At 54.2% G+C, this 24255-nt stretch overlaps 2 protein-coding genes and 1 non-coding gene across 6 annotated transcripts in view; 1 reads left to right on the top strand and 2 right to left on the bottom strand.

The window, feature by feature from the left end:
- Positions 1 to 1377: 1377 nt before the first annotated feature.
- LOC118609335 lies at positions 1378 to 10637 on the bottom strand. The gene is made up of 2 exons (XM_036228411.1): positions 4789 to 10637; positions 1378 to 1944 (listed from the first exon to the last, which is right to left on the bottom strand). Exon 1 carries the CDS (start codon positions 10608 to 10610, stop codon positions 9654 to 9656), a length of 957 nt encoding a protein of 318 aa, XP_036084304.1. The 5' UTR covers positions 10611 to 10637; the 3' UTR covers positions 1378 to 1944; positions 4789 to 9653.
- Positions 4238 to 4311, top strand: TRNAN-GUU. The gene has a single exon. It is a non-coding gene; the product is annotated as a tRNA-Asn (tRNA).
- A 630-nt stretch (positions 10638 to 11267) lies between the features above and the next one.
- The window catches only part of USPL1 (ubiquitin specific peptidase like 1), a 29189-nt gene continuing 16201 nt past the window's right edge, over positions 11268 to 24255 (bottom strand). For all 4 annotated transcript variants that reach the window (XM_016151876.2, XM_036228410.1, XM_036228408.1 and 1 more), the window contains 4 exons: positions 24083 to 24212; positions 20973 to 21098; positions 16266 to 16423; positions 11268 to 14508 (listed from right to left, as the gene is read on the bottom strand). In XM_016151876.2, the coding sequence (XP_016007362.2) occupies positions 12548 to 14508; positions 16266 to 16423; positions 20973 to 21098; positions 24083 to 24212 (2375 nt within the window). In that variant the 3' untranslated portion in view covers positions 11268 to 12547. The remainder of the gene's footprint in view (positions 14509 to 16265; positions 16424 to 20972; positions 21099 to 24082; positions 24213 to 24255) is intronic.

The following is a 24255-nucleotide window of genomic DNA, read 5'->3' as shown; positions in this document are numbered from 1 at the left end:
AGCGAGGCTAAACTTTTATGGTTATGTTGATCACGCATTTCTTCTTTTGGAAATGTCCATGGCCCCACCTTTTTTTGTTCCCTTGGTTTTTTGTTTGTTTGTTTGTTTTTAGTTCAGTCGTAAAGAGTTTATTTTATAATTACATGGTAAGTGCTCCTTATACATTAGGAATGTAATTTTTCTGTCACCTTTTATCGTTTCCGGCTTCCGGTTTCCGGTTCTCATTTACCCGTTGATTCGGCACGTGGTGACTGAGAGCCTGCTGTGTGCCAGGCACCGGTGCAGGCGCAGGGGACAGAGGTGACTAAAATCTCTGTCTTCCTGGAGTTTGCGTCTGAGCGGGAGGTTCCAGGCGAGACTGTAATTTCAAGGGACAGAACCCTCCAGGTCCCGAACACCTGTGTTATAGTTCGAGAATTCCGATGGCTGCATAAACATTCCTGGCCTGTCGGAAAACCGTTGTACCCTCAGGAATATGGGGGAGGCGAGACGGAGCTCGGCCTAACAGAGAAAATTCGATTATTCCCAAACGAGTATGACTGAAAGGACCTCCCCAGACCTTCCGATGGGAGTTGAGGCACCGAGAGCACGCTTACTGTCTATTTCCTTTTCTTCCTTCCGCACAGGCGCCTCCAAAACTTTACAACCACGAGTGTATCCCACAGTCTGGGGACGGAGAAACTTTACAACCACGGGTGTATCCCACAGTCTGGGGTGTGCGAGGGACGTGGATAAGAATAAAGAAGGTCGGGCTCCCAGCTTAGACAGCTCAGGCCACTAATACGAACCACCGCAGAGCGGGTGGCTGATCCGCAACGGACTTTTCTTTCTCCTCCTTCTGGAGGCTGGACGTCCGGGGTCAGGGTGCCAGCGTGGGAGGGCTGGGCGAGCGCCCTCCTCCGGGCCGTGGACTGTGGCCCTTTCCCTGTGTCCTCACCTGGTGGGAAAAGATGGAGCTAGTTCTCTGCGGCTTCTTAAAAGGGCGCTAATCCCATCGACGAGGGCTCCACCCATGGGCCCCCCGTCCAAACACCATCACGTTGGAGATTAGATTTCAACACGTGGATGCTGGGGGTACAGACGTTCAGTCCATGGCAGAGGGGACTGTGTTAGGGGTGACTATTCGACGGCCGAGGCAACAAAGCCGACTTCTCAAGAGAGGGCGCCACGGGCCCCGCGGCAGGAGCAGACCTGCCTCTTCTGCGGTCTGTGTGCACGGGTGACCCAAACGCCCGGCGGGCGAGCTCCCTCCGAAGCCTTGGCACTTGGGAACGGCTCCAGGAAAGGGAACAGTGGGAACCCGGGATTGGATCAACCGAGATTGCCTTTTTTTTTGGCATCAGAAGAACGAGAAATCAAACCAGAAACTGAACGGAGTTATAGAAAAATAAATTTCTATTTCTGACACATCTGAAAGATCTCACTTGTTTGAGAGAAATCACACACACAGATAGAGATCATCGTTTACACACTTAATAAGAAATCCTCACCGTTCTTAAGAAGAAACTGAAAATGCAAATAAAAAAATCCCACGAAGTTAGCGTAATTTTAAATTCGCCCTTACAAATGAGGTTTGGGAAACAGTATCTGTTCCAATATTTCCAAGGTGCAGGTCATCAGTTTCTTGGTCACACAGGGGCCACTCACGAGCACCAGTACCGTAACTAGCCCTCCGGAGCCCGGATAAACATAACCGACTCTGACAGTGAGCCGGCACAGATAAGCTAGTACCTGGTGACGGCAGATTCTCGAGATGGTCCCTCTTCATCCGGAAGATTCCTTCATCTCGCCTTGCAAGACGGCTCAACGATGCAGCCTCCAGCTCCGAGGAAGCAGGGAGCGGAAGGGTCTAGAACCCAGCGCAGAGATGCTCAACGTCGCTGACCATTAGGGAAGTACACATCAAAAGCACAACGAGATGACACTTCGCACCCATTGGGACGGCTGTGAGAGAGGGAGGGAAGGATGGAGAAAGGAAGGAAGGAGATGAGTGTCGGAGGAGGATGTGGGGAAACAGACGCCCTGGCACACCGCTGGCGGGAAGGCGAAATGACGCGGCCGCGGTGGCACGTGGTACGGCGGCTCCTCGAAAAACTGCCGGCGGGATTATCGTGTGCGTCGTCACGTGCACTTGTGGGTGCGCGCCGGAGAGAACTGAGAGCAAGGCTTCGAAGAGATACGTGCTCGCTGAGTTCACTGCAGCATTCCTCATAGCGACCGGAGTGGGAGCACCCCCCGGTGTTGACGGAGGGGTGGACCCGAGTGGGAGCACCCCCCCCCCCCCCCGGTGTGGACGGACGGGTGGATGCATAGAGAAATCATGGCCCGGGTGCACAGTGCAGTATGATTTGGCCTTAAAAAGAAAAAAAAAAGCAACGAAATTCTGAAACGGGCTAAAACGCGGATGAACCTTGAGGACTTTATGCTCAGTGAAGCCAGATGGTCACGGAAGGACAGATGCTGTGAGATGCCACTTACGCGAAGTCCCCGGAGTCCAGTCATCGAGACGGGAAGTAGATGGTGGCTGTGGGGCCGGGAGAAGGGGAGGGAGGAAGCAGTTGGGGTCCCCCGGGGACAGGGTGCAGTTCGGGAAGGTGGGACATTCTGGAAATGCGTGGTGGTGGGGTGGCCCTCATGGCGGACGGGCCGCTGGACCGTGGAGCTCAGAACAGGGTTGAAATAAAGAGAAAAGGAACCGTGAGGAGGGGGGTGGGGACGGGGCCACGAGGGCCCCTCGCCCGTGGGTCACACTGAATGTGGCTCCCGCCGGGCGGATTCACTGTGCGGAGCGGGTCCCCCATCACGCAGGGCGAGGAGAGGACAGGAGAGGACAGGCCGGGACGGGTCCCAGTGAGCTGGAGACACTGTGGCACAGTGGACCGCCCCGCCCCCGCCCCAGGAACTTGGCACCTTGGTGTCCGCAGGTTGGGCCAGCGGTCAGCGGAAGCGGGCCTTCTGGGGCCGAGACCTACGGATGGCCTACCTCACTGGTCACTCCCTCCACAACGCCCTTTCGAATGTCCCCGAGGCCGTGGAACCGCCACAGAGGCCGGAGTTCCCCAGTGGGGGTCTCTGGTTCTTGAAGGTGGAACAATCGGTTTATGTACCAGGCTCGGAGAGGAGGGCAGCGAGTTTAGACACGTGCTAGGACCTGCCCTGGAGGTGTCCGGGGTGATTAGGGACAACGGTGTGTGTGTGGGGGGACATCGGGTGCACATGCAGTCGCACACACACTCAGGCGAGCACACACACATGCACACGCTCACATATGCACGCACACTCAGGGAGGCACACATTCACACACACATGCACACTCACATGCACAGACTCATGTATGCACACACACAGGCACACTCACGAGCATACACATACACATACACATACACGCGCACTCAGGCAGGTGCACACTCACACACGCATGCACACTCACGCGCACACTTACACGTACACATGCACTCAGGCAGGCACAGTCAGGTGCACACTCATGTACGCAGACGCACGCGTATATGCACTCATGCAGGCACACTCACATGCACACACTCACCTGCACGCACAGTCAGGTGCACACTCATGTACGCAGACGCACGCGCGTATGCACTCATGCAGGCACACTCACATGCACACACTCACCTGCACGCACACCCAGGCACACTCCTGTACACACACACGCACACACTCACGCAGGCACACTCACGCGTACACACTTACACATGCACGCGCACTCAGGCAGGCACACTCACGTGCACACACTCGCGCAAGCACACTCACATGCACACACTTACACATGCACACGCACTCAGGCGTGCACACTCACGTGCACACTCACACATGCACACACACTCGTGTATGTACTCGCGCAGGCACACTCACGCGCACACACGCGCACTCACTCGCGTATGCACTCACATACACGTACACACAGATGCACGCACCCACACTCGCACAGTTGCGCGCACGCGCACTCACTCGCCGCGCGGGTAAGCGCCCCAGGCTGGGTGCGGCGCCCGCGGCCGCCAGGCCCACAGGGCGCTCGGCCTCCTCCCGCAGGGCCGTCGCCCGGTCCCAGGCGCTCCGGGTCCCAGGCTGGCGGGCGTGCCATGGCCGCCCCGCGGGGCCGCGGCGGCGCAGAGCGGGTCGGGGCGCGCCCCCGCTTCGCCGCGCTCCCCCGGGGCTGGCGCGGCAGGAGAGGCGCGCCCGCGGGCATCTGTACGCGGCGCGGGGCCTTCTGCCCAGCCGAGTCTCTGTGGCGCAATCGGTTAGCGCGTTCGGCTGTTAACCGAAAGGTTGGTGGTTCGAGCCCACCCAGGGACGGGGGTGCTCGTTTTTCTGGGGGCGACCTCCGCGGAGCTTCCTTTTAACCACCCACGGTTTCCGTGCAATTGGGGGACACGGGCACACAGCCTGCCGGGAGCCCGCGCCGTCACCCACCGCGTGCACAGGCTGCGGTGGAAACAGGGTGGCCCACGGACAAGGGCAGTCTCGGGAAACCTGAGACCCCCAAACGCACACGCAGCGCCCCGGCTCTGCCCGACGGACCAGGGGAGCCGCGCGGCCGGCGCCGAGAAGCCCGTGGAAGCGCAGGCGCCGGGGGCGCGCAGAGGCCGCGGCTTCCCGGTGGCTCTCGGCCCCCCTGGCCCACCGGCCACACCCCTGTTTTCCTAGCAGATGGTAACACGCAACTCCCTGTGCAGACGGAGAACAGGGCAACCCAGTAACAGCAGGGCACTGTTCACTGCCGCCAAGGTCACGGTCACATAGTAGGCACCCGGTCGCTGGCAGGGACTTTACCGTGCGTAGAAGTTAATGACCTGGGAGGACCAGAGCCCAGCGCCTCACCAGGCTGGCTCCGGAGGGATGCCCTGGCGCTGCTGGCCGGGGCTCGGTCGTCGAATTACCGCTGCTAACATCCTCTGCTGTCGAGTTAGGCGCCCTGAAGGAGATACACTGTGGGGGGGGGGGGAGGCAGGCAGTGGGACAGGGAGCCCCCAAAATACCCTCCGGCAGGGGTCTTTCTGATGCCCCTCAGAATGCCAGACTTTCCATCACACTTAAGGATAGCTTACCGTGCGAACAAGAAAATGGGGTGAATTAAGGCCCAAGATCATTTAGCGTTTCCATGGAGCCTTTTCGAGATGAAGAAGGCGTGATATTCGCCATTACTGTCGCCATGGGGACTTAGGAAGCGCACCCTTCCACTTGGCAGCTGCCTGTATTTACACCACGCTCTGAGCTCCTTGAGGGAAGAGACCGTTTTCTGTCAGTGATCATTGTAGGTCCCAAAGGAGACCCCTTTGAGATACAGCTCAAGTTCCCGAGTTTCGCACACACAGGCCTTCCCCATCCTAAGGATAGTTAGGGGCGATTCTATTTGAAAGGAACAGCGAGGCTCCCAGCCAAGGTGGGCATAGAAAACAGGTCGCGGCCTGACTGAGGGAAGATGGGACAGACCTCAGGGCTGAAACAGGAAGCGTTTGTGAGGCAGGCGCCTACACTTAGGACCTCCGCGACCAGAAGCTGCTGATGCTCTTGCTTGCTTGCTACTGGGAACTTGGAGGGGTCTTTAAGAAACCTTGATGTTGGAAAAACTATAAATCGTCCGTGCTCTTAGCTTATCTTATTTGTGGCTACTTCTGCACCATGGAGTGCATCTAGAACCCAGTCCCATAAACAATCCTCACTTTTTAAACGTCATTTTGAGACAAACTTTTAAGATAAACTTCCCAAGAGACAGCGTAGGGGTCCGTGGAGCCCTGTGAAAATGTGAGTGGGAAGCTAAGGACCTCTAACCCGGAATGAATATATTCTCAGGCCAAGGGAGTCACGGACTCTCTGGGGCAGGGTTGCTGGCCCCAGATTTTGAAGGCCTGGCTTCATATTTTACTTATTTGATTTGTATTCTAATGATTGATCGATAAAGGTCATGAAGTGTGTCGAAACACAGTGTTTGGGTATGGAAAAACTGCTGAACGGATTTTTAATGTAACACAAAGAACTGGAAATGTCTAATACTACTGACGAGGACAGAGAAACCAATTTTCTTTTTTCCTATCTTGCTGAGCAATTAAGTGGACATATCAAACTAATACAGAACTCGAGACGCAAAAAAGGTTTTCCTTGAGGTTTTAACTCTTCCGCCTCGTTGTCCGTCTGCGAGGGCCTTAATGCATCCATCCATGCCAGTGGCCGGGACCAATTTGTATTCCCTTGCAAGTTGCATTAAGGGCACCCAGCGCACCGTCATATTTAGTTACCTGCTCAGAGAAATGAGCCCATGTTTCATTGCTTTTTTTTTTTTTTTTTATAAAACCAAAAATTATTCTCTCTCGAAGGACTCACATGAGTTTTTCCCAGACGAGGAAATCAAATACACACTTTAAATAAGGAGACGCTCAACTACCTCAGTAAAAAACAGATTATCATAATTATCATTTATATCTGTGAGCATAATGATAGTTTATCTACACTTAGTTGAACAATATATTCACTTATACTAGAGTATAGGCTGGTCTGATCATTGGAATCCGCTATAATTACTACATGGGCAAAATCTGCAATGGATGACTCAGTACAGAACGGAAATTTTAAATACAGAATTTCTCCATTAATGACCAAGCACGGGGATCCTCGGCAGTGACCGCGAGTCCCGTCGTCCGGGGGACGCCAATGCTGAAAAGGCCTGGTTTGGCCCCCCTTGGCTGGGGCCGCATTAACCAGGGAGCTGCAGACACGTGGGTGGCCTCTGCCTCCCAGCCCGGGGGGAAGGGTTTAGTAACGAGAGAGCTGGCAAGGGCACTTCGGCACGCCGTTAGGTGCCTGCGGTACCGGGGCAGAAGGTGCGTTTTCATCGTGAGGTCTGACGCTGTGCATCGTTCTCGTCCTCCTGATGAGCCCCTCTTGCTTCTGTGGTTATATTGAATCCTGTTGGCTTTAAACTTCCCCAGGACAACTGCTGTCCCTGGAGCCCTTGTGCTGCTTTGCGGACGGTAACGAGCACCTTTTCACGGACCTGCTTTGGACAGAAGCAACCCAACGTGTGTGGAGGGCTCGGGGAGAGCAGGGGGGAAGGGGAAGGGGAAGGGGGGGAGGGGGAGCAGACATGGGCCAGAAAGACAGTCACAGAGAAGCTCGCTGAGCGGCCTGTTTCAGAGCCAGCCAAGGGTGGGTGGCTCGGACCCGTGGCAGGGCACCCACAGGGGCTGCCGGAGGATGACTCCTTCTTTGGGACGCATTCTCTAATCCACCAGGCTGGTCCCACGATTTTTCTTTTGGCCCCCAGACTCCGCATTTGGAGAAACCACTCCATTCAATGTTGTTTGCATTTGCGTTAACTCAGCAAAACTCCGAGTTAACTAAAGCAATGCAGTAATCGTTTCATATGTAAGCCGAGCCATTATTCTGCACACCTTAAACGTATACAGGACCTATGTCAATTACGTCGCAATAAAACTGGGATAAAACACAACTGATCATGTCTTCCACTTTTCACACCCTCTGACCTGCAGTGTGCTTCATCGTGATGATGCAAAGTGCGAGAAAAGTCAGCTAAAAGTTAACAGACTTTCCTCCTAGTGTTTTTTTTTTTTTCTGGGAAATTGGTATTTATGCTTTAATTGGACTTCTGTAATTGGTCACTAAATTTTTTTCCATATAACCTCAGCCTACAATGGGAATTGAATAATTATTATGAACGATGTATGAACGTGTATTCTGAATGCTTAAAGCTCAGTGAGGTGATTCAAAAATAGTATTCAAACGAATTTACTAATGAGGAAAAAAAGAAACCTCAACGCAATACATCAAAACACATTCCAACAGAATTAAAGATTCCACCCACACACGTGAGAGAACGAGACAGCGAGAGAGAAACTTAGTTTCTAGAGATATATGTAAATATATGTATTTTGGGGTAGAAATGACCTTGCTAAAACAATACTAAAAAAAGACTTAAAATGTACAACTTCTGTCAAACGGGTAAAAATGGTCACCTGGAAAGCAAGATTACCACGTGACAAAGTTTAGCACCTTTACACTTAACGAGTAGACAGAGATTCGTGAGACTCCAGTTCTGCCCCCGAAGGACTGAGGGGGCCTCAGAGCCCCTCAGGCTCCCTGTTCACATGCCTCGTCGACACCCGCCCCAAGTGGGGGGCCGTGGGCACCCCTGAGACTCCCGTCTCTTCCCGAGCTCCCACACGAACCTGCTCTCGTTTACCTGTGACCTCTAAGCCTCCCGGGGCATTAACTCCTCTGTCTCCCAGGCCTGTCCGACGCCTTCGCCCGCCGGTGCCCCCCGGAATGCACGGCTGTCACTGGCAGGGCCTCCCGGGTCCCAGACTTCTGCAAACGGTCTCTTCCCTGCCCCGTGCGATGTGACAGTGAACATCCCCTGAAGCAGCAGCTCCCCATACAGCCCTGGCGCGCGGTGGCCGTTTCGTCCTCCCGGTTCCCCGATGCTTTCAGCCACTGCTCCCCCATCCTCCTTGCGACCCCGCAGCGGCCCCGAAGCGCGGACCGTCGGGCGACCCCCGGGGCCGTTCCTCTGCCGTCACGTGGCATTTTCACGCACCCGCCTTTCCCTGAGGACCCTGGCTCCTGGCTCGCTGTCTTCCCTCCCGTCGGGACCCCTTCTGCCGTTTGTGGGGCTGGTTCCCTCACCTCCTCACTGAGCGCGGACTTCTCCCCCAACCGCGGCCGTGTCCTGCCGCGTCGCGCGTCATGCCTGTCCCCGCCAGTCACTGCGCTGCCTCCGAAAGCCCAGTTTCAAGCACGCGCCTTGCTAATCGGCTCGCCCCGACGGGCGGTGTGAGCCCACCTCCGGTTCACTGAGGTCCGCCACCACTTTTCAAACGACTGCCACCTACCCGCCCCGTGTCCCTGCTCCCCTCCTGTCCATCACCCTCGTCATTTCCTTTCCATGAAACCTCGATTCCTTTCCTCTTTCTGTCCCATGAGTCTGACGACACCTCCGACTTCTCACCTTTCTGTCCTGCGCTGGAGCGGCAAACTCGGCTAGAGGAAAATGGGCGACGCTGGTGGGTCTCGGCTCCACCTGTGACCACGCACGCGCCTCCACTGGGCTCTCGGCACGGCCGCTCCCCCGACTCGTGATTCAGAGCTGCCCTCCCCCCCCACGCCCTCCGCCGACAGATTCTGCCACATCTGCGAAAAGTCGCGAGGCCTTGCTCATCTCCGTCAGACTCCCCGACATCTGTACCCGCACGCCACACGCTGTCTTCCCCACAGTTAAAACCGAGAAACTCGTCTGGAGCGGAAGGCCACTCCCTCCTCTGACATACTGGGTCCCACCCTGGGGAGACGGGCGCGGGTGGCTGTCCCTCCTCACCTGTGGCTTCCATGCGTCTCTCTCCACGGAGCACTCGGGCTCGCACACGTAGTAGGACACCTCTCACCTTAAAATCGCGAGGACCCTGACCTCGCATTTCCCCGCCGGGCCCCGCGTGTTTCGGAAGGCCGAGTCCTCGTCTGCACTTGGTCGCCGTCCCTGCTCTCTTGAAGCCACTCCCTTGTCCTCGCGGCTCCACCGAGCTGTCCTTGCTCAGTCACCGAGGACCTGCCCTTTGCCGAAGCCGACGGTCAGTCCTCAGTCCTCACACCACGCGGCTCTCGGCATCTGACAGACGAGCACCGGTCCCTCAGGAGGACAGACCCTCCGCCCTCGACTCCCGGGACACCCTACTCGTCTGGTCTCCCGCCTGCTGTTTTAACCCCCAACTGGCCCTGTCCTGCAGCCCGGCGTGACACAGGGTCCGTACCGAGTGCCTCCCGCGCCCGCCTCGCTCCTGGCCCGGCACTGTAGACCTGCCTCCTGGGAAATCGCCTCCGCCTGGAAGCCCGCCAGGCACGCCACAATTCACAGACCCGAAAGAACTATTAAATTCCATTTTTCCTTCCCGCGTCTGTCTCAGCTCAGTACATCGCACACCCCGTTGGGTCAGGCACCAGAAGCTGAGGTCCGTCTCTGACTCCTCTTCCCACCCCACGTCCAACCCCCCGACACATCCTGTCGGCTCAACGTGAGATGCCACCGTAACCCAACCGCGTCTCACGCCGCCACGGCCACCGCTCTGGTCTAACTCCAAAGAGATCGTAGCAGACGGGACGTGCATGTGACCGAGTCGCTCCGCACGTCGGTGGCCCTTTCGGCACTCAGACGGGATCACGAAACCTGCTAGTGGCTTCCCACTACCCTCAAGCGTGGACGAGGTCCTCACGGTGGCCCCGGCCGCCCGACACAGCTTCCCCAGCCCCGCAGCCTCGCGCTCCAAGCCCCCTTGCCTGCCCGCTGTGCGCGCCCGCACTGGCCGGGGCCCCAAAGCGCCGGGGCGGTGACGCCGGCCATCCGGGTGTGCCGGAAGGGAGCTGTGAACTTTAGCACAGGGGGGTACGTGCAGGAAGAGACAGTATGTACAGGGTTTGGTACCTTCTGCGGCTTCGGGCACCCACTGGGGCTCTTGAAGCTTAGCCCCCACAGAAAAGGAGGGATCACTGTACAACACAGGTGTCTTTAAACAGAGACGCACGAATAGCAAGGTTATCGGTCGATCCGGCGACAAAAACGCTGTGGCCAGAGGCGGGAACCTAACCTGCATCTCCCCGAGGAGCCGTGGCAGAGCCCAGTGACTCGGGTTCACATGACTTCACACAACTACCACGAATGACAAGCGTCGACTGTACGCGCCTCCTGGTACCACCCGGCAGCAGGAAGTACCTCCTCGTTCGCAGGGCACGAACTTCCTTTTCTAACTGCCCGTCTCTGGGGTTTACAGCAGCGCATTGGCACGGAGAAATCAGATATGTGAATGAATACTAAATAATGAATGAAGGGTGGATTAGCGCGTCCTCAGAGAAACTCAACTGACCAATAAAGTCACAGAAAATATTCAACCTCGCTGGTAATCGAGGCAACTTACACACAACAGCCAAGGGCCTCCTGACCTGCGACACCACGACCGAGTCCGGCGAGGGCTCGGGGACCCCGCCGCGGCCGGCAAGGCTTTCTGACAGTGCGTGTCCCGGACCCAGCTCCACTCCCAGGAAGACCTGAACGTGTGCAAAAACTTACCAACAATCATACTTGCTGCAACACGGTTAACGAACGCACAATACGACACATCACCCCAGCAACAAAAAGGACTGGTAAGACGATGGACACCATGGAATGACATCACGTGACTACCCAAAAGCTGTCGAAAACTGTAAGACGAGAAAATGCTCATTAAACATTAGGTAAACACAGATCAAACAGGTGCGACAGAATCCCACTTTTATTTCTTACAGCCCGTGTGCATAGATATCAAAACGTGTTCAGGAATGACCACCACCCAGTGTAAAGATGGACGATCCAAAACCCTCTTGCTGTTTCTCTGTCTTTCTGTGTCTTTCCTCACAAACAAACATGCGCTACTTCTGTAATCAGAAAAAAAAAAAAGGGAGCAGGAGGTTTAGGAGTAAATCTGACAAACTGATGATAAAGGACTTCGCCCCTGGCAAAGCCCTGCACCCAAGACGGCCGCCCCCGAACCCTGGCGACCACCGCTGCCGCTCGGCACTGCGTAGGGGTGCTGCGGGGCACCCACACTTCAGAGGAAGCTTGAGAGGCGAACACATCTCGCCAAGTTCGGCTCTCGTAACCGCTGCGGTCGCCACGGTTCCCCACCCCAGCCCCACGCCTGGCCGGGCTCTGCCGAACGTGGTAAAAGCACTTCGCTTCCAGGAACATTGCGGTTTAACTGAGTTGATGGCTTGTTTATGGCAGAGCCGAACACACGGCAAGCTTTATAAGCAACGGTTGTTACTTTCTTCCAAAACAGAGCTGTTCGATGGGGCCCCACTTCGGTTATAGAAATACATGCCTCGGGGACAGATGTTTATGACAAAGTCTCTGTACATCGACACAAGAGTAGACGACTCTTTCCTGTTCCGGAGCATTTCCTGATCACTTACCGTCACGTACCAGTTCGAGCAGCGAGGTTTCCTGCCGCCGTCCGTAAGGGGAGGACGCAGGCGGCCGTGCGGGGCGAGCCCCTCCCACAGCGCTCGGCCGCTGCGCGGGCCAGGTCTGGGCTCTTGGAGGCCACAGCCCCTCGGGGGACCAGGCGCGGTCATACACCACGCACGGTGCGTAAACGAGCGTTTTTCCTGAAGCATGGAAATCGAACAAACGCGAGGCACCCGAACTGCACAAACCGCCAGAAACCAGACACCACTTCTCACCTTCTTCTGAGAATTTTTGAGTGTATTTGAGACAAACTGCTGACGTGTTAGCAGGCAGGGTCTCAAACGCTCTTACTTTTCCCTTCTTAACGTTTTGAAATCCTTCTTGTCCTACAAGCACAAAATGAAGACAACAAGAACGCATTCCTGATTGTTTTAATCCGTGAAACAGATCACATGCTCTGTGGGCAGAACCGAAGGTGAACCCTCGACCCGCTTACGTGTTGCTCACAAGGTCGGTGCACACACACCACAAACACGCGGCACGCCTCTCCGACAGTAATAAATACCAAACTAGAGCGTCAACGACTGCTCAGCAAGTCTCAAACAGATACTCATCAAAATAAGGTAAGTCTAATGTGTCATGGGCTAACGAGTCTAGTGCAGAACTGGAGAACAAGTCGTCGAAGACGTCAGGCTTCACGGAGCTCTCCCAGCTGGGGGTTCTGCTGCGGGCGGGGCCTGTCGGTGGGGCGGGCTGGACCCCGCACTGGCTGTCCTTGGCGGGGCTGTGGGAGTTGTGGTCCTGTCCCGGGTGAGCGGGGCGGGGAAGGCTGCTTGGCTCACCGGGCACCGGGGCTGGCACGCAGTGCTCGCCCACCTCCAGGTAGCGGAGGTCGGCCTCGCCGCGCTCCGAGAGCGCCGCGGAGACGCCGGCCGCCGGGGACAGCAGCTCCGCCAGGATGTCCTCGTGAGCCTGAGAGCCGCACGGGGACATGCCGGGGACGGCGGCGCCCCCATACTTATCAGCGACGTCGATCTGATGCTGCAGCTCCTTCAACAAGTCTTCGATCGACTCCCCGTCGTTTGGAGAGCCACACTGGGACGCGAGTTCTGCGTTTCCACCCGGAAGCTTTCCGTTCTGGGGGGAAGACATGAGAGCAGCTAACTTCTTCTTCTTTGCCTTAAGTTTCTTAAGAAGTTTTAGACGAAGTTTATGAATCTGACCCTCAACGGAGTGTCCGGGGTTTGCGGAAGAAACGTCACTGTCACCTCCATGAGAGCCGTGGCCGAGGGGGGCTCCGAGGGGGGCTGCGAGGGGGGCTGCGAGGGGGGCTGTGAGGGGGGCTGTGAGGGAGGGTCCGAGGGGGGTTCCGAGGGGGGCTGCGAGGGGGGCGCTGTCACACCCCGCCACGACCTGCGGGCTGGCGCTGACGGCGGCGTGTGGCGAGGCCACACTGCCCGGCCCCGGGTGACCGGCCGGGGGGCCGCTGGCTGGAGGCGGCTTGCTCGCACACCCGCGGGCTCGCCTGGAGGCCTGGTTAGCCTTCTGCCTTTTCCCTTTAGTTTTAAAGCCACCAAAATTACTGGCGCCCTTCACTGCGGGCTGCAGGCCGGTCACGGTGGCCCTGCCGTGGGCCGACATGCACGGCGGCAGGAAGGAGGCGCCCTTGCTCAGCAGGCCCTGGACCCAGCTCCCCACGAACGGCTTCTTCCGAGCCTCTTGCGGAGGCGGGTTCTGGGGGGAACTGGCCGTTCGAGAAAGCGCGGGAGTTTCTTTTTTCTTCAAGTCACATATCCGAAGTGGAACACACTGTTCTGGCTTTAATCTCTCAGTTTCTGGGGAAAGGAGTTGTTTGAACGGAACAGACCCTTCTGGGGCGACTGTCCCCTCCGCCGGAACTGGCTCCGCCCCCTGAGTGGGGTGAGGGGCGTCAGTGCCAGTCCCAGCGCTGGCGACCGCCGCGTCCTCGGTGCCCCGCCGTGCACTCGCGGTCGGGCGCGGAAGGCCGGACTCCGCGAGCGGGTCTCGGGAACGCTCGGCCCTCCGTGGGGCTGGCCCTAAGGCGGCCGCCAGGGGCTCGCGGGATTGCAAGGCGTCTGTCCCGGCAACTTCGTTTCCTGCCACGGGTCCATTTTCTAAGAGGAAACCTTCGGAGCGAACCCGTATCTCTTCGGGCGCCAAAGGTAAGCTCTGACTGTCCGTCACGCCGCTTGGCTCGGCGGGCAGGCGATGCCCGCGGGGGACGGCTTCGTCCTGCGACAGTGAGTCGGAAGCGACGGACACGCCTGTGGGGTGACTTCCTGAGGTCGCGCCGGCCGGGGCGGCGCCGCTGACGGAGCACGGCGCTGGGGACCCCGGGCCCCCGCCGCCGACACCGGGAGCCCGCCGCTCGGCGGCCTTCTGCAGCGGGAGACAGGCAGCCGCTGGGCCCGCGGCGCGGGACGTCTGCCTTTCCCAGATGACGATGTGTATCTCTGGAGCAGGAACTTCCAATGTCTCGTGCCTCTCCGAACACGGGCCTTTCAGGTCGTCGCACTCCAGCCAGCTTCCTGGGGGACGCGGAGGGAAACGGAAAGCGGTGAGACAGCCAAACCCGCCACCCACCCGGGCGCGCTTCCTTCGGGCCACTCTAACCGCGGCCTCGTCGGACACCCACCCCGGGAGAGCGCCGGGAGGCGTGGCCACACCCTCCCGCCGCCACTGTCCTCACTCGGATAACGAAGTTATGTACATCCAGAAATTTGGGAAACGGAGGTAGTTTTTAACCTTTCCTAAAATACCCACAAAAATCGAGACAGAACAACACTTCACCTCGGGGACTGAGAATATAGTATCATCTAACTTATCCAGCAATATCAGAAAATAGATTCTTTTCCATACATGTGACTTTTCAACATAAATGAAGCTGTTACCTCAAGTATTTACATTTGTTTCAATTCTTATTTGGGGGGGGGTCAAAAAAAGCTTAGGTATTTAGGTGTCTGCTTTTTTCCCCTGAGCCTCAGTTTTCTCATCTGTCAAGTGGGAATGAGATGATGAATGACAAGGAAAGAGGTTAACCCTCCTCTGCACACACAAAAATGCGAAGAAAACCATGCACTGGGTTCATGCGGACGCGCCCTCCCTTCTAATTCCGTGCCCAGTAAAACTGGGTGGCCGGCGGCCCTCTACCACGTGTGCACTGGGGGGACCCAATGAATGTTCGGACCCCACCCAGAGAGAGGCCATCGGTCTAGGGGAGAACCAGGAGGGACACTCCTTATCTGTGGCTTTTCTATGCGCCACGGCTGGAACCCATCTCACCTCTTCTGCCTGAAGAAGACTTTTATTCTCTGGAATGCAGTAAAAAATTAAAATGAGTTGGCTTTTTAGTTTGTGTTATTGAGAATCACTTCCTCTGGAATTCTGGAGGAGTGGAAGTTTAAGGTAATGATTATCTTGATAACTTGAGTTTCAGTTTGCAAAGCGCTTTCATAACTCATTATTGTGTTATCCATTCAAACCATCCCCAGGAAGGAAATATCAAACATGAAGAGTCCAAACAATAAAATACAGGAAAATAAAAAAACATCAAAGTGACCCCGTACCCCGCCTGACATCACACTTTAAGAGGAGGCGGTTACGCTAAGACAAAGCAAAAGCTATGGGCGAAACAAACTTGATAGTGAACCGTATTAGAAAAGCAAAAGGGGAAAATCAGCAAAATCCCCGAGCTATATTATTTAGCCTTCTACTGCAAAGTTTATTTAGACAGAGGCTAGTGGACCAGGGGTTCAGATACTGTTTCGTGCTGAGAGAAGGCCACACGGTCTGTGACCTCTAACTGTCTCAGAAATGGATGTTTACTTTTATTTACATTACTAACGACTGTAAGCAAAACTTTTTTTTTTCCTCAATTAAAAACCATTAGTTGTATGCACTTTCTTTTTAAGAGAAGTACAAGGTCATAGACCTAAAAAATCAAAATTGTTACCATTCGTTTTTTGACATTAAACACGGATAACTCATATAAAGCAATGCTATTACGTGGAAAAGCAAACTCTAAACCACTAGTAATGTATGATTTTACTATTCGTCTAAAAAAATATATAAGCACATGTAAGAAATATAAACATGCTGATATAAGCAAAGAAAAAAGTCGGAAGTGGCTCTCAGCCACGGCGCGGGCGTAGCAGGGCGAAGGATGGAAGGCCAGGGCAAGAAGACAGAGAGGCAGCGTCAGGCCGAAGCGCGTCTCCGGACAAGCGGACGAACTGGCATTCAGGCTCCGCACTCGCCATCACAAAGGAAAACGTCCGGCACTTACCATCGGCCCCGAAAATCCACGTCACGAAGTGGTTGTTGGCTTTGTACTGGATCACGGCGGCGACGTGGTACGCAGCGCCCTCAAACGGGAACACGTAGCGCTGCACGGCGCTGTGCGGCAGGCCTTCCACGAAGTGCAGCATGAACACGGGGGCCAGCCTGCGGGGACAGGGGGGCGAGGCGGGCGCGTGAGGCCGCCGGGCCGGGGAGGCGGCCGGGGTCTGCGGCGGGCGGGGGCTCGCTGCCCCTCGACGCGCGCCCCGGTCAGGAACGGAGGACGGCGATGCGCGCACGCGGAGCCCGTGCGGGACGCGGCCGCCCTGACAGGCGGCAGCCGCCACACAAGGCTGCAGCGCAGACCACGAAAGGTCGCCGCGGGGCGGCCTCGGCTTAAGGCAGGTCTCTTAACCACTTTCTAGAGTCAAAGGAATGAGCCAGACACGTAGGAATTTCCTTTGGCATCGAGTGCCCAAATAAAGTGCTTTTACTATGGGGACAGGTAATACGTAAAACAAGGTCACAAGCCTAAAATGTCAAACATTTAAAAAACCCCAACAATGCTAATAATTTGGCCAATTTCTCTCTACTATCTCAGGAAGTAAAGAGGGCCATCAAATTAAAATTTCCATTTAGAAAAAGCTTTATTTGAACTAAGTAGAGAAGAAAATAAAACATACTAGTTGATTTACTATAAACTTCAAGACATCTCTAATTTCAGAAATATGTCATTACACTAACATGCCAAACCAGAAAATAGAACTCAAATATGAGCCTCAAGTAACTAAATTTAACAGAGCAGAAAAATGTTGACTATCTCTCTTCCCAATATTGAAACAGCTGTCAAAACTTACTTAGCTTATCTAAATTTATTCCGCTGAAAATGAACCTGAATCGATGTCCAAAATGCAGATTATTCAGACTGACAAGGATAATCTGTAAATTATCCGTTGTCGATCGTTCTGTTAGAGAATAATCAAGCCTTCACAATACAAGTCCCTAGGAACAAGAAGTCCTGCAAGGCGTCTGCAGCGCCCGGCTCCTGTTAGTTTGTACCACAGCTGTCCCGTCAGTCTGAGACGCCGCTGACTGCAAAACGCACCCCCAGGAAGGAATACTGCCAAGTAAGCTGTACCAGGCCATCGGTGTTGGGTCCCGTTTCACGTACGCTACAACGTGAGCACTTAGCATCCAGGAGCCACGGTGCAGCCAAAGACGCAGCCTCGCGGCGGGAAAAGCAGGCGGCGGGCGCCTGCCTGACCCCTGAGCGTTAATACTTAGCTGATACGTACATTCCCACGCGTAAACTCACACGAAGGAGGCAGGAAGACACGGGACCGTGTCGTCTGGACCAGCAGGAGATGCTGCAGTAACCAGCCTCAGAAGACGTCACAGAAAGTTGTCATATGAGGCAGCATTTCTCAATGGCGTATTTAGAAACTGGTACGACTTACGAATGATGGCATCTTGGAGCCAATAAAATAAAGCACATGCCCCCTCCTCTTCCTTTTCTAGTTTATTTCCCCCCTGGGTCCCCTAGACTCCAGTGCCCCCTAAAAGTCACAGTATATTCTCCTACCTACGATTTCAGCCTGTCTCGTTTCCAGCCTCTCACAGGAGGGCAGGAGTTTACCCCTGGCAGCAGATTTTATCCTCAGGCTTCTCCCTACCCGCCATGCCTGGAGCGCCCAAGATGATGCTCAGAGCTGAGGACAGTAAGTCAGGTTCTGACTCAACCACAGGAAACTGAATGGGATGGTCAAGGAAACTGGAACCAGAGGTTTCAAGTCAAGATCCGTTTGTACTCATCTCCTAATGTGCACGTCAACCCTTCCTAGTGTGAAGATCTACCCTCAGGAAAAGGAGGGAGGGAGGGAGGGGGGAAGAGAAAGGAGGAAGGAAAGGGGGAGAGAGGGAGAAAAACAGACAGACGGACAGATAGACAGACAGCACGATGGAGCTGTGCAAGCCGACCCGCTCCCAAAGACAGCGGGGGAATAGGGAGCCTCTGACCAGCAAAGGGCAGCCAGTCCCAGGCTGATGGCCAGGAGTACAAGTTTCAGACCTTCATCCCAACTAATGCACAATAATGATTCGTATTTTAGAAAATGCCAATGTAATAATGTGAATATATTACCTCCAAACTGTAAGAATGTAGGCTTTAGGCAGAAAACAGTCTGCAAATGTAACTTAACCTCATTACATTTTAGATTACGTCACTGTTCAAACTATTTCAGACTCTATGACAAAAATGAGTAAAATCAGGTGAAATTCAAACAATCAGAATTGGTTCATGTTACCTGAAACTAGAAAATACGTTTTTAGACAAATTCAAAGGTTCAGCAAAGGTTTACAAACGTGTCTTTCTTTGGAGGCGGCTCAAGGCTCTCATAAATAATAAAGCGTTTTCTACCAAATAACAAATTTAAATTAAAAAACACAATTTTAACTACTTTATGTATCAGTATTCCAACCACAGTTTTGTAAGGAAAAGTATATTTATGTGCTTTTAAAAAAAAAAGTCTCAAAATCATTACATTGGATGCTTCAAAAAGCTCAGAACAGAATTGTATTTCTCCTTCTACCACTCGCCTATCCTTTACGAATAGTTGGGTTTTTTTTTAAGTCAGTGTTAAAACTGAAGTTTCAATAAATAAGCTTTTCGAATGACGATCCAGGATGGTGTGTGTGACCAAACTCCTAAAGGAGACTGTGGCAGTAATGGGAATGCAATAGTCATTTCAAGAGTCTGCGAGGCAGAAGGTACATTAGATTCTCAATTGGTTCTTCATGTCACCGTGCTCTGAATATAAGCCCTAAACAAGCTGAAGAAAAGTGCACCCGAAGCTGCTAAACATCATTCATCTCGTTTATCACTGGCCTCTCTCTAATGGGAACACTAAATTACAGAGGCGGATTATCCGAGACAAGGTGTTCAGGAACTTACAACACTATGAGTTTTTGGAACGCTGTAACGCTGACTCGTGCATGGTATCAAAATGGGCCTAATTACTTTTAAGTTATCCTTAAAACCCTGTATTACATTTGTCTCTAAGTTCCATGAAACACCAACAAAACAAGTTACACAAATCCCTAAGTAAAACACTACAGAGCATTTTATAAAGACCTTATCGTTTAAATTTTAAGTGAAATTTACTACTGAATGCAGGAAATGAGCCGTCAATTCTGATGATCAACGGACCATCAGAACTCTAGAAGCATTTCCCTCTGAAACACTGAGGTTTCAAGATGCATTTCCAGATAAGGCATGAGTCTATAACGTAACATGAGTAAAGTAACATATTTGTGTAATTAAAAATTTTATGTTGCAGATCAAAGTAGTAGCATGAGTTTGTCGTCCATGCTGGGGCTTGAGAAAAAGTAGGTGTAAACTGTTAGATGAAATTACACACACGGAGGAGCCCGAGCCGTGCAACAGTCCGATGCAGGCTGGCGCACACGTGCCCGCAGCCCGCTGCCCCGCGCTAAGGACAGGGCTGACGAGAGGCCCCGTCAACACCTGGACCGCCAGCGGCCGAGACGGGCGCAGGGCTTCCGGCTGCAGGGACCTCCTCTCCCCCACTCTGCCCCACTCTGCCCCGCCCCGTGAATGCCATCAGGTGACGGTGAAGGACAAAAAAGGGTCATTAACCAAAAGAACGACGAAAAGGAAGGTGACGTGAGCAAACAGGACAAGAGAACGACGGCTCCTTAGTGGCCAGACGGCAAGCGGGGAAGCGGCGGCTCGGGTGCCGCGGAGTGGGTGGCCTGGCGGCTGCGACAAGGCGGGCCCCCCGCAGGGAAGGGAGCCCCCGGAGGACTCAGCGTCCACAGGCAGCGCGTGCTGAGGATGCGGTGGCGGGGCCTCGGGCTGCCGCCTGGGGCAGGGACAGACAGTGTGTCAGCCTGCTCCGACTCACAGGCCCCGAGCGGAGCCGGCACAGACTGCAACGCTGGGGCGCGAGGATGCGAGGCACAAGAGGGGTGTCCAGGGGGAAAAAGAAAGGGAGGAGCTTCTCACTCGGACGACGACAGACCCTTCGCAAAGACTCTGAGGGGTTTCTTTGCACAGCCAAGGCAACCGAAAAGGTCACCGTCACTGGCTCATTACTACACAGAATCACAGCTCGGAACACTTCCTGCGCAGAGACACAGGTGAGGGCAGCGGAATGAAGGTCAGAGAGGGCGAGCGTTTTAACGAGAGGGACGCAGACAAACCGCCTCGCGCGGGACGGACCCGTGGCTTCTGGCTGCGCTCGAAAAGGTCATCCTGACCAGTCGTTTTGACCACTGAGGACAACTGGAAAGGCTGGCCAAACATGACAGGAACTCCTGCTCAAGGGCCGCGGAGAGCTGATGGGAGGGTGCCTGGGAGAAGCCGGGAATGCAGACGGGCGCACCTGCGGGCACCCGGGTCGCCCCGGTGCCTACGATTAGGTTACGGACACAGCGGGGTTCCAGTGACTCCGGGCACTTGGCAGAGGGGAGGAAAACTGATGTTTGATATCCCCACAGGGAGGAGAAGGCAAAAGAGTGAGAGACCCCTGCGGGAGGGGGCCCGCTCCTCGGGGTGTCCCGCCCGGAGGCCCTGGCGTGGGGACACACCCCTGGGGGGCGGGCTGCAGTCATCACTGTAGATTCCACACCTCCGAAAAAGTACGTGAACCCACCTTCACGTCATTCTAAAATCAGTAAGGCAATTTCAACTCACTTTTCCAGCACCATTTTCCTTATCTGAGACTTATTGTTGCAGTTGTTACATGGACCAAAATGGGCAGCATTCAGCGGGTGCCACTCAGGAATGACATTGGTGAAGGTGACCAGATTCTTCATACATCTATAAAAAAGAAGATATAGCTTTAATTCAATTGGATGGAATCCATCCCCATTAATTTAAATCGACGTCTAAAATAAGAGGTACTGGTCCTGGTGGTACCTACACTCACCCCGCCCCGGCTCCCGTAACGAACAGGCCGACGCGGCCCTCTAACCCTGGGCGAGCTCTGTGCGGGACTCTCCACGTCAGTTCCGTACAGCTAAGAGATGAAGGCGACCTTAAAGGCAGGGCTTCCCAAAAGCAATGCCCGGACACCCACGCCGGATAACCCTCGCCATGGGGACCGTCCCACACATGGGCCTGACTCTGCACAGGGGACCCCACAGCAGCCCCCAGCTGCTCCCCAGACACTGCCCAACATCCCGCGGGGCACGAAAGTGTCCCCAGTAGAGAACCACTGTTGTCAAATCCATGAACTTCTCACACTTTACTCAAAAAATTCACAGCCTGACTACCCATCACTGACAACCCTAAATGGAAAGGGCATTTCCAGACACGGAATCAGGAGCATCTGCAACTCGACCCTCTTGGTCCTTAAAAATCAGAAGACACTCGTGAAGGCAGCGACCATCTCCGCAGGCCACCCCCAGGGGCTACACCGGCGCCGCGGTCTGAGCACCTGACGCCAACAGGCGTCCCGAAAGTGATCTTGAGAGACGCACACTGTGCCCCAGCTGGATTCACTTTCATACGAACTACCTTTAAAAAAACAATTGTTGCCTAAGAGACGCTGGCTTCCTTCGGAACAACAATGAACATTGGCGTGTGGTAAGTGACGTGAGCGCAGGCTGTGAAAACAGGTCCGCTCTCAAGGAAGCTAACGGCATGAGGGATCGACCAATGCGCTGACTTTATGCCCCATGAACTCCTGGTTCTCAGCGTCGGCTGCTGCAAAGGCCCTTATTCTTCAGCCCATGAAAGGAAACCCGTCCCTGCAAACAAGTGTCGATGCTCCACTGGACATCTAAAGCTGCTGAGTGCTGACCATGCGCGAGGCAGGCCACACTGTGTAAGCACGTGTCCTCCAAACAATGCTAAGTGCTATTTTTATCCCCGTTTTACGGACGACAAGAGTGAACACAGGATGCACATCCTGCGGTAAATGGCAGACTCGAGGTCTGAACCCAGAGGGCCTGACACCGATGTTCCTTAATTTGCACTAAGGACAGCAGCTCAAGAACAAGCGAGTTTGCCGCATAGTCGGCTTGAGTGAAAGTAAGATTTAACCTGTGATATGTTAAAATGTATTTAATGAAATGTCACTTCGTTTTAATTTTTCTTCTGAAACTACTTTTTTTTTTTTTTCAGAACAAAGGACGTTAAAAACAAAACAAAAAACGAAAAACAAAAAGAGCCAACCCAAGTCGCTGGCGGCTTCTTTCCCTTGCGTTTTCAGAGTTTTTACTATGCGCTTCCAAAATGGACTTGACGGTTCACATTCAAAATAACTTAACGCAGACAACAGACCAAAATAACCACGACCCTCTGTTACGTGCTTGTGTGTTATCTTTCTAGCTATCTGAGGTTGGCCAAGATCAAGGTCACTGCTGCTGATTTCTGGCACCGATGTGCCCAGCGAAAAGCGGCCGGACTGAGCCGCAGCCTTTGCAGAAGCTGGAGCTGAGCTGAGAAACGGGGTGGTCCCAGGGAGCGGGGTGGTCCTGGGAAGCGGGGTGGTCCCGGAGCGGGCCGCAGGGAGGAGGCCGCGAGGCCAGAGAACCTGACCGAACTCCGCCTCTTGCCAGCCTGTCACCTCGGGCACCTGTTTAACCCCTTTCAAGCTTCAGTTTCTACATCTGTCGAGTGGGGAGCAAACCAGGTAATTTACATAAATTGGTGATAAAAACCAGGAAACAGGTATTTATTCTCGTATTTACTTACGCAAGTTTATGTAAGTCCTATGTATGCATGAAATGCTAGTACTTTGAAGATAAGTGGTAAAAAAGTGTTCTGATTCGGTGGCCTGCACAGTCCCTAAGGCATTCTCAGACTCGCCCCTCAACGGACCCCAAATACCTAAAACTCACCTCAATCTAAGTAATGAATATCTAAGTATCATTTTCCTCTCACTGTTTTAAATATTTTTGAAAGACTTCAAATTTTCTAACTTACGAGTAGGTGAGTTTAAAGAAAGGATTTCTCTGTTATAGAAATTCTGAACAAACGACTAACAGAACCAGTCTGGTAATCCTCTCGGCCGCTAGCCAGTGACTTCCCGCATGTGGACACAGTGAGGGCATCGCGTCCGAAGGGCCTGTCCCTCCCTGTCCCCCCTCTAAACCCCGGTCCCTCCCCCATCCCCTGGGGGGTGCCCAGGGCGAGGGACCCCTGTGGAGTCGTTCTTCTCCTGCTCCCTCCGGAGCCGACCTTGGGGCCCCGCACACCAACCGCAACCCTCCCCACCCATGGGAGGCAGAAAACATGGCTGACTGCACTCATGGAAGGTTCTGGAGTGCTTGCTGCTGGCCTTTGGGGACCAGGAGTAGGAATGGGAAGGTGTGAGTTACCTCTGACAACTGCCGCCAGACTCGGGGAGCCTAAAATGTTTCCATGGTGCTAGAAACGTAAACAAAACCCCAGCCTCTGCAGAGGGCAGGAGAGGGCAGCTCGCACGCGGCTCTGAGGGTCTGATGGGCGCTCTCACTCAGCAGGCAGGCGGAGGGGGGCCGACGGGGGAGACACGGTCCCCACTGTCCCGCCCCCACTGGGAACTTGCGGGATAACTCCCACTAGCAGTAATGTATCAAACCATGGTCTTTCACTCCCCCAGTCTAAAGAAGCAAACTATAATTTCCGGGGTTCGCACTCCTCCCTTCGACCACAAGCTGAAGACGCTTCGGGACACGTGGGAGACGTCACCGAGGGGGTCAGGGGGGCGGAGCAGCGCTATGCCCGGCAGCCACTTTTATTCAAACGTCACTGCTCAGGCCATTTTCATCAGCATGAATCCGTTCAAAAGAATTTTAAAAAACAGAAAAACTAACCTGTTTTGATACTTGTGACCACACTGTGAACATTCAAAGTTCCAAGAAAAAGAGTACGTGAAGAGCTTTTCCACGCAGGGCTCTAACTTTAAGAGCAGGGGAAAGGCGAACACAGGGCTTTCCATGTCACCTTCGAAAACAGAAAGGAACAATTACTGCTCGCGAAGACCTGG

The sequence above is a fragment of the Rousettus aegyptiacus genome, unplaced genomic scaffold, assembly GCF_014176215.1.
Source record: "Rousettus aegyptiacus isolate mRouAeg1 unplaced genomic scaffold, mRouAeg1.p scaffold_m13_p_11, whole genome shotgun sequence".
In the NCBI taxonomy this organism is placed as follows: Eukaryota; Metazoa; Chordata; class Mammalia; order Chiroptera; family Pteropodidae; genus Rousettus; species Rousettus aegyptiacus.
The sequence above is the reverse complement of the archived record's forward strand: the minus strand, read 5'-3'. Positions and strand labels throughout refer to the sequence as shown.